This window comes from Scardinius erythrophthalmus (genome assembly GCF_964197995.2).
Source record: "Scardinius erythrophthalmus genome assembly, chromosome: 4".
Lineage (NCBI taxonomy): Eukaryota > Metazoa > Chordata > Actinopteri > Cypriniformes > Leuciscidae > Scardinius > Scardinius erythrophthalmus.
The window spans coordinates 1,720,251-1,730,250 of NC_138224.1; the positions used below are offsets into that span (position 1 = coordinate 1,720,251).

Genomic DNA, 10,000 nt, shown 5'->3' on the forward strand with positions numbered 1-10,000 from the left:
GTGGAGACAGAGTCAGAATAGCTACGTTTTAATGGTTGTCAATAGATTATATTTCACATAGGCTTTTGTTTGAAAACTGATAAACTGGAATGTTCCTTTAACGTTCGTATAAAACTTTTTTTTTTTTTTACTGGATGTTTGAACTTTTAGAGAACATTCAGAAATAACGTTTCAAAACATAAGAACTTTAGCAAAACATTCTAGCACCGCTCGTCCTGTTCCTTTAGGTTTCTTTATGTTGCAATTATAATGAAGAATGTCTTTCTAAAGCTCTAGCAGAATTACACCATTAAAACAGACACAGAAAAGAGCAACTAGAGGAGATCACACAGTTTATCAGCTTCTTATGTGAACCTCCGTAAACAGCACCTTCACCTTCCCACATATAGGCTATGGCAAGCCGTTAAGACTTTTAATCATTCCCAGGATATGAATTATTCATTTCAAGTCAATTTTCACTTCTTGATATCAAAAATGACGTCATCACTAGTTAAATGTCACCATCTGCCATTCAAATTCAATTGTTGATATCAAGAATTGATTACTTACTAGTTGAAATCTCCATTTCACATATCAGAAATACAATTCTTACTAGTAAAAATCTTTATTTTTGATATCAATAATTACGTGATTACTAGTGCAAATCTCTGTTCTTGATATCGACAATTGAATTGCTACGAGTATGTTCATTTTTGATAGCAATAATTAGATTGTAACTTGTGACAATGCTAATTTCTGATATCATGAATGTGATTGTTACTATAGCAAGAAAGCCATTTTAGATATCTGAGATTACTCTCCTAATTATTAATATCAGAAATACATTTTCAGAAATAACGAATGTAACATGTTGAAATACATTTACAGATATCAAAAATTAACATTCAAACTAGTGAAAACTAAATTCTTTATATCAGGAATTTAGATTTTACCAGTAACAAAGCAATTATTGATGTAAAAAATTATGATTTTTACTAATAAGAATTGTATTTCTGGTGTGTGAAACTGGAATTTCAACTAAGAAATCAATTCTTGATATCAACAGTTTGGTATAATTATACATTATGGTGACATTTAACTAGTGAAAATACAATGATCAAGAATTACAGTTCTTACAAGTTGAAATTTAATTCTTGATATTAGGAATTCATATTTCTGCGAGTGATGATGTCATTGTTGATTTAAAAAATTAACTTTACTCGAAGAAAAGCAATTCCTGATGTCAAAAATTATGGCAAGCCGTTTTAGCTTAAATTGTACCCAGCGTTACTCGTCGTAATTGCATTTTTACTAGTAAGAATTGAATTAGAGAGCTCTACAATTCAATTCTTACTAGTAGCAATTACAATTACAGAGCTCTCTAATTGAATTTTTACTAGTAAAAAAATTAATTAAAGATATGTATAATTGCAGAGCTCTGTAATTGAATTAAAGAGCTCTCTAATTGGAATTGTTACTAGTAAGAATTGAATTGTAGAGCTCTCTAATTCAATTCTTACTAGTAAAAATGCAATTACGACGAGTAACACTGGGTACAATTTAAGCTAAAACGGCTTGCCATAAAAAATTGCCAGTGTTACTAGTAAAAAATTCACTTCCTGATGCCAAGAAGTAGCATTTTAACTAGTGAAAAATTAATTGTTGATATCACAAATCCCAGATTAAAAGTCAAAACGGCTTGCCATACCACCTTACCTCCCACGTTCTGAAATATAGACGATGACAGCACCGCGTGACACTATTATTGCATGAAATAAGCTCTCAAAAGAAAACCAATCTAGCTAGAGGACAAAAACATCTATAGAGGAGAGCGTGTTTGTCAGGAGGGTTATAAAGCAGCGCTTGGACAGCGAAGCCCTTGAGAGCACCTGCTCGCCGCACATTAGCTGCGTTACAGAAGCATGAGGCGATAATGACATTCAGCATCTGAGTTTATGAGGGTCTCGCGAGGACACCGCAGGCTTCATGTGTGCGCAATCAACAGCTCATGCATGTGCTATAAGGACTGAGACACTGTTAGCAAAGATTTGTGCTGCATAACAACTTTTTTAATGCAAAGACCAAATATTCGGATGCATAGGCCAACTTAAGGCAAGACAAGGGCTTGAATTTAAGATATACTTCTCCAGTAGATTGATTACTTTAAGAATTGCAAGTTTTCTGAAATGGTATGCTTAAAGGGATGGTTCAGAGTAAAATCAACCTAGGGTCCTTTGCACCATGACCTCGAGCCAAACACCCCCCAGAAGCCTTTTCCCCTTGGTTGAACATTATTAAAGTTAGAGCTTATTTAGAGATATCAGCCGGATGGCTTATTGGAGGCGCTAATGGATCCAAGGCTGTATCCCGTAAATTACCGCACTAATAATGCCCAGAATGGTATCAAACTTCTACAGTAAAAAATAGGTTCTTTATTCATAAAACTCATAACTCTTAAAAAGTACATCAGGAGTTTATTTATTTAAACACTTGCCTGACGGCTCATGCCGCTAACGCGGACGTCGAGGTCACTTCCGTGATTTGGGAAAAGCACGTAAAAGTCCTGGCAGAAAGCGATGCATAAGTTCCAGGAATGCACTAATATTGTTTTGGTAGTACCAGTTTGCAACAGTTATTAGTTAACACTAAGTTGTCAACACTTCGGAAAAAATAATAATTCGTATTACACTACATCCTTATGCATCGCTTTCTGCCAGGACTTTTACATGCTTTTCCCAAATCACGGAAGTGACATCGGTGTCCAGGTTAGCAGTAGCATGAGCCGTCAGGCAAGTGTTATTTAAATAAACTCTTGATGTACTTACAAACTTTCCAATGCCTGGTTTTATGAGTACAGAACTTATTTGTACTACCGTAGAAGTTTGGTGCCATTCTGGGCATTATTAGTGGGGTAATTTACCAGATACAGCCTTGGATCCATTAGCGCCTGCACTAAGCCATCCGGCTGAAACCTCTAAATAAGCTCTAACTTTAATAATGTTCAACCAAGGGGAAAAGGCTTCTGGGGGGTGTTTGGCTCAAGGTCATGGTGCAAAGGACCCTAGGTTGATTTTACTCCGAACCATCCCTTTAAATATGCAAATAAAGCATTATCATATTAAATATGCACAAACTTGCAGGACAGAGATCAGAACATTGGTCAAAAATTCTTTGTGGTATATAAGTTAAAAAAAATGACACAGGGCATTTGGGGTTTCTCTTTTTTAATCACTCGATAAATCAGAAAATACTGGCAACAGACAGAAAAAAAAAAGAATAGAATGTTCTATAAATCAGGTGAATGATATATGAACGAACATTTAGAATATAGATATGAATGAAAGTGTAAAGTTTGGTGTGAGAAGCTGCTGAAGTGCTGATTGAAACCTACATATGCAAATAAAATAAACACTAAATGTGCACTGTGGATATTCTCTTCCCACTACTCTGAAGCATGTCATGAAAAGCCAAAAATCTCAAAATTGTCCAGTGCATGAACATTATTATAGCGTCTTGCCTTAAAAATAACAATGGCACCATATAAATTCACTCTGGTATCTGACAGCCTGTGGAATAACCCTGTTCCTCCTCTTCTCACCGAGCGGCTGCAAGTCTGAACGAAGATCAGCTTTATCACACAGAGCAAATAACATATTTGAATATAAAATGAGAACAATTCTGCTCTAAACTGCTGTTATCTTCATCCAGAGGGAAGATCACTGGCGATATCTCAGAGGAGATTCAGGCGTGTCTTCCTGTAATTATGTCCAAACTGCACCAGAACGGAGTTATTTCATTTAAACGGTAGAATGACGAAGGTCGGAAGCAGAAACATTCTGCATTTGAAGCAGGCAATTAAAAACTTCAGCTATACTGTAATGCAGAGATTCCCAAACTTTGACCTAAAACACTTACTTGAGATTTTAAGTTAATATTTCAATAATTTAACAACCAGTGTTGGGGGTGTCGAATTACAAAAAATAAGCTGTTGAACGAACTTGATTAAATAAAGGAAAACTTTTCCACGAAAATGAATTACATTTTTCCAACAAAATCTAATTTGTTTGAAATGATTTGTTGTAATCTTGTTGTATGAACTTAAATTAATTTAGTCATTCCTGCTATACAAAGTTTTGTCAGGTTGACTACATGTAATTTTTGCCCTGCCTAAAATCGCCAGCATTATAATTTTAGCTAATTTGACTCTAGTTATTTCCAAAGATAAAAGCTAGTAGTGTTCAATTTAATTAAAACCACCTTTCACAGAGTAATACTGAATATTACTTACGCAGGTCTGCGAAGGAGGTTTAATGCGGGTATAGAGTATACTGAGTGCCCACAGCCCTAAACTAAACAGTCGCCACTCTTCTGCATAACGGTAATCACAAAATTCAAAACATTACAGAAAGTCCTCTAAGTTTCTAACATAACTGAATATTAAACACTAACATTAACTAACAACATCTTTACATTTACAGAAAAACACATAAAATAACAATTTAATCCCTAAATTTACCCTCCTAATGCAGTCCCTTGCAAAGAATGCTGGGAACTACAGATCCACTGCCCAGTTGGTTGTCAACAAAAATGATTCATGTAGTTTTCACACAAATTAAGTAAGTAAACTTCAGTTTTAATATATTAGGTTGATTGAACACAATTGAATTAAGTTGTGACAAAATATTAAACAATTGTGTTACAACTTTTGCTTATTTTAATTTATTAAATTTAACAGGAGGCAAAATTTATTTTTTTGAGTGTACTTTTTTTTAAAGTAACAAGTGAAGTAAGACATTACTTTTAAATTTACAAAAAGTTTTTCAAATAAGTAACGCAAGTTACTTTGTTTTTCCATTTACTGACCTCTCCTGTTCATTTCAATTTTAATGTGAAAGGGCCTTTACATTTCCCGAAAATATATCTTTTTATTATTATTATTATTATTAAAAAACAAACATGCAGGCCCAACCCAGATGAGAAAAATTAACGCAAAAGTAACCTAATGCATTACTTTTCATAAAAAGTAACACAGTTAGTTGATTCTTTAAGGAGTAACGAAATATTGTAACACAAAAGTAACATATTCGCATGTTTGCCGTTCTCTGATGTTGGTTAATGTTCACTTGACATGTAATCTCAGCCTCAGATGTCACGACCACGGACCGCTGGCTGAACGTCTCATGCATAAGGCACACAAAACTAGTTTTGAAGCCGTCATCTGATTGGATGAATCAGAGCCCGTCTACGGAGAGCCTGGCCACTCCCTATTAAGTCCTATTGTACCGAATTGTGGTTGTAGTTCCACCAGAGTTCCACTGGGGGCGATCGCCCATGAGTGCAAAATGAATTGGAGTCTATGAGGCTAGACGGCTAAATTTGTCTCTTTCACCCGATTGCCGCTGAGAAATCTCAGATTTGATTGTAGACTTTGCAAGTTCAACATGGGTTATAGGTCGAAAGTTGAATGAACGAGTACTTATGTCCTTTCGATTTCTTACAGGTTGAGTTGTTGCTGCCCATAACACGCTAGCATTCTGCTAATGAACGCTGATTGGTCGGTGAAGGACTGATTACGACCAGAGATACCGCTTGATGGCATCGTGGCATCCGAAGCGGGACCAGAAACAAAACAAAAACTCTTCTAGCACGTGTGTTTACCTGTGTCAGCTGTGTTGTGTGTTTCCCTGTGTCAGCTGTGTTGTGTGTTTCCCTGTGTCAGCTGTGTTGTGTGTTTGCCTGTGTCAGCTGTGTTGTGTGTTTACCTGTGTCAGCTGTGTTGTGTGTTTCCCTGTGTCAGCTGTGTTGTGTTTGCCTGTGTCAGCTGTGTTGTGTGTTTACCTGTGTCAGCTGTGTTGTGTGTTTCCCTGTGTCAGCTGTGTTGTGTTTACCTGTGTCAGCTGTGTTGTGTTTACCTGTGTCAGCTGTGTTGTGTGTTTGCCTGTGTCAGCTGTGTTGTGTTTACCTGTGTCAGCTGTGTTGTGTTTACCTGTGTCAGCTGTGTTGTGTGTTTCCCTGTGTCAGCTGTGTTGTGTGTTTCCCTGTGTCAGCTGTGTTGTGTGTTTGCCTGTGTCAGCTGTGTTGTGTGTTTACCTGTGTCAGCTGTGTTGTGTGTTTCCCTGTGTCAGCTGTGTTGTGTTTACCTGTGTCAGCTGTGTTGTGTTTACCTGTGTCAGCTGTGTTGTGTGTTTGCCTGTGTCAGCTGTGTTGTGTTTACCTGTGTCAGCTGTGTTGTGTTTACCTGTGTCAGCTGTGTTGTGTGTTTGCCTGTGTCAGCTGTGTTGTGTGTTTGCCTGTGTCAGCTGTGTTGTGTGTTTGCCTGTGTCAGCTGTGTTGTGTGTTTGCCTGTGTCAGCTGTGTTGTGTGTTTGCCTGTGTCAGCTGTGTTGTGTTTGCCTGTGTCAGCTGTGTTGGCCTGTGTCAGCTGTGTTGTGTGTTTGCCTGTGTCAGCTGTGTTGTGTGTTTGCCTGTGTCAGCTGTGTTGTGTGTTTGCCTGTGTCAGCTGTGTTGTGTGTTTGCCTGTGTCAGCTGTGTTGTGTGTTTGCCTGTGTCAGCTGTGTTGTGTTTGCCTGTGTCAGCTGTGTTGTGTGTTTGCCTGTGTCAGCTGTGTTGTGTGTTTGCCTGTGTCAGCTGTGTTGTGTGTTTACCTGTGTCAGCTGTGTTGTGTGTTTGCCTGTGTCAGCTGTGTTGTGTGTTTGCCTGTGTCAGCTGTGTTGTGTGTTTGCCTGTGTCAGCTGTGTTGTGTGTTTACCTGTGTCAGCTGTGTTGTGTTTACCTGTGTCAGCTGTGTGTTTGCCTGTGTCAGCTGTGTTGTGTGTTTGCCTGTGTCAGCTGTGTTGTGTGTTTACCTGTGTCAGCTGTGTTGTGTTTACCTGTGTCAGCTGTGTTGTGTTTACCTGTGTCAGCTGTGTTGTGTGTTTACCTGTGTCAGCTGTGTGTGTTTACCTGTGTCAGCTGTGTTGTGTGTTTGCCTGTGTCAGCTGTGTTGTGTGTTTGCCTGTGTCAGCTGTGTTGTGTGTTTGCCTGTGTCAGCTGTGTTGTGTGTTTGCCTGTGTCAGCTGTGTTGTGTGTGTTTGCCTGTGTCAGCTGTGTTGTGTGTTTGCCTGTGTCAGCTGTGTTGTGTGTTTGCCTGTGTCAGCTGTGTTGTGTGTTTACCTGTGTCAGCTGTGTTGTGTGTTTGCCTGTGTCAGCTGTGGTGTGTGTTTGCCTGTGTCAGCTGTGTTGTGTCTTTGCCTGTGTCAGCTGTGTTGTGTGTTTGCCTGTGTCAGCTGTGTTGTGTGTTTGCCTGTGTCAGCTGTGTTGTGTGTTTGCCTGTCAGCTGTGTTGTGTGTTTGCCTGTGTCAGCTGTGTTGTGTGTTTGCCTGTCAGCTGTGTTGTGTGTTTGCCTGTGTCAGCTGTGTTGTGTGTTTGCCTGTCAGCTGTGTTGTGTGTTTGCCTGTGTCAGCTGTGTTGTGTGTTTGCCTGTGTCAGCTGTGTTGTGTGTTTGCCTGTGTCAGCTGTGTTGTGTGTTTGCCTGTCAGCTGTGTTGTGTGTTTGCCTGTGTCAGCTGTGTTGTGTGTTTGCCTGTCAGCTGTGTTGTGTGTTTGCCTGTGTCAGCTGTGTTGTGTGTTTGCCTGTGTCAGCTGTGTTGTGTGTTTGCCTGTGTCAGCTGTGTTGTGTGTTTGCCTGTGTCAGCTGTTGTGTGTTTGCCTGTGTCAGCTGTGTTGTGTGTTTGCCTGTCAGCTGTGTTGTGTGTTTGCCTGTGTCAGCTGTGTTGTCGATGCCTCGAGAGAAAAGAAAGTGCAGAGCTGAAAGCACCAAAGCGACTGAAGGATTGCCGTAAAGCAGTATCTCTGGTCGTACGATGTGTGTGACGTCATTGATATTTTAAAAGACTTTTTAAAGCAAATAAGTGACTCTAAAAAACCTAACACCCAGCAATGTGTAATTTCTTTGCATTTCCTTTCGAATACAACATTCAAATTACTAGACAAAAAATGATATCCTGAGAAAAGTGGATTTTGAGGGGTATAGCGCCATAGACCTCCATTCATTCTGCACTCATCCTGTGAGCGCCCTCATGTGGAGCCAGAGTGGAACTGCAACCAGTTCAGAAGCCGGAAGTTTACTGAGAGTGGAACTTCTCCCCTTATTAGACATTCTCTGGTTGAATTCTACTGGTGTCGCGTTCTTCAATGATCTGCCTAGATGCATTGCCGTTGCGAAGCCAAACCCCCTCATGGAAGAAGAAAATCCGTCATGTTTACATCAGGTTCAATTAAACGCTGCGTTTTCAAATGTATGTGAAGTTCGCAGCATAGACTTTTTAAAACTAAACATTCAGCAAACATTATGGGAACATTAGTTTTGAATGTTCTCTGAACGTTATGAATTTTTAAAAATTGTGTATTGCAAGGTTTTTTAAAAATGTTTAATGTGTATTTATGTGGTGATATATATGTACTGTGAAGCCAGAGACAATTTTCAGGGATAATAAGTTAAAATTAAAGTAAAGAAATAAGTAGCAACATTTAAAAAACGTTAGCGTACCGTCCAACTAAAATGTTTCCGATTTTTTTTTTCAATGAACGATGTATAAATAACATTTTGAGAAGGTTTTTAAAGACCAGACAACTTTATTAACGTTGGTGGGAGAACGTTTGCTCATAACTTTAAGAGAACCTTGCCAAAACATTCTGAGAATGTTAGCTGGGATTTTTGGCATTAAATGTAATAAACAATCCCCGTACGCTGTTCTCGTCAGTCTCCGTGTGGCTGTAATGTGATTCGCTGCATGAGATGTTCAGTTCACGTGTGTCAGACTCAAACCTGATCAGATGGAGCTGCTGACCTCCTGTTGTCACTCCCATAAGGCCAAGTTTTCTTCCATCATCCATCACTGCTGTCATGTCCAGCTCAGCGGCCGCAGGGGATTGGTAGATGTGAGCTCTGATTGTGCGCGACAACCTCATTACGAGCCGATCCAACCTCCCGCTTTCATCATGAGCGATGCATGTCAGTCTTCTCCAGCATCAGATCTCTGGAGGCTTGAAGAAATCATGCAAACTACAAAAGCTACACACTTTTCACTTAAATATAATTTGCATTAACATGCAAAAATGTACTCTGAAAAAGTTTTGCATTAATAATTCAGTATCGTTTCATGAACCGCCAAATCCAAAAGATCTGATTCAAAATAACGATTCATTCACAAATCTTGCTCATTATGCGATCCTGGTACCTTGCAAACACATTTTTGTTGCATTAACCGGATATCTTGCTCTCTGGAGACGGTTTAAATTGAGAAATGCTCTGGTGATTTCCATATTTGTGTGCAATATACATCAGTCAGGACTGCGGATGCAACAACTGAAACTAAATGCGCTCTCACCAGCACACAAACACTGAGGAAACACCATCAAACACACACTGATCCTCATGATGTTCCTCTGCAGACGGCCTCTCTCGCCCACGCTTCTCTGAGGAACACACGGGGATAATGAGACACACATGAACCTCCTCCAGACCGTCTGTGTGTGTGTGTGTGTGTGTGTGTGTGTGTGTGTGTGTGTGTGTGTGTGTCCAGCAGGAGGCAGCGTTCTGGAACTCACGCAGACCTTCAGCTCTCCTGCTGCTTCTCATCACTCTTGTTTTCTGACAGAAAGAGAAACAGTTTGTGTTTCTCAGCGCAGTCGGGTTCCCCTCGCTGACCTCTGAATGCCCACTGGAATAGTAGGATGAATATTATTACATGAATATTGCAGAGTAAGAGTAGAATGCTAGTATGCTGAATTCAGCACTAGTGTACTGGTTACTGCACAGCACACAGTGAACACTGAATCACAGCTAATGGAACGTTCTGGCAAGGTTCGTTCAAACTCATGAACAAACGTTCCTCCAGTAACCCTAAATAGAATGTTCGTTCTTGTTTCAGAACGCTCAGAGAACATTCAAAAGTAACGTTCTTATGTTTGAAGAATGATCAAACGGAACGGCATCTTTGTTTGATGCGTTGACGTAATTTCCACTGAAACAGGAAGTTAAGG

At 39.6% G+C, this 10,000-nt stretch overlaps 1 protein-coding gene across 1 annotated transcript in view; it reads right to left on the bottom strand.

The window, feature by feature from the left end:
• Positions 1 to 9,014, bottom strand: part of mtpn (myotrophin) — a 31,156-nt gene extending 22,142 nt beyond the window's left edge. Inside the window, exon 1 of the mRNA XM_081364250.1 lies at positions 8,767 to 9,014. Coding sequence (XP_081220376.1) covers positions 8,767 to 8,926 — 160 coding nt within the window. The 5' untranslated portion in view covers positions 8,927 to 9,014. The remainder of the gene's footprint in view (positions 1 to 8,766) is intronic.
• Positions 9,015 to 10,000: the final 986 nt, after the last annotated feature.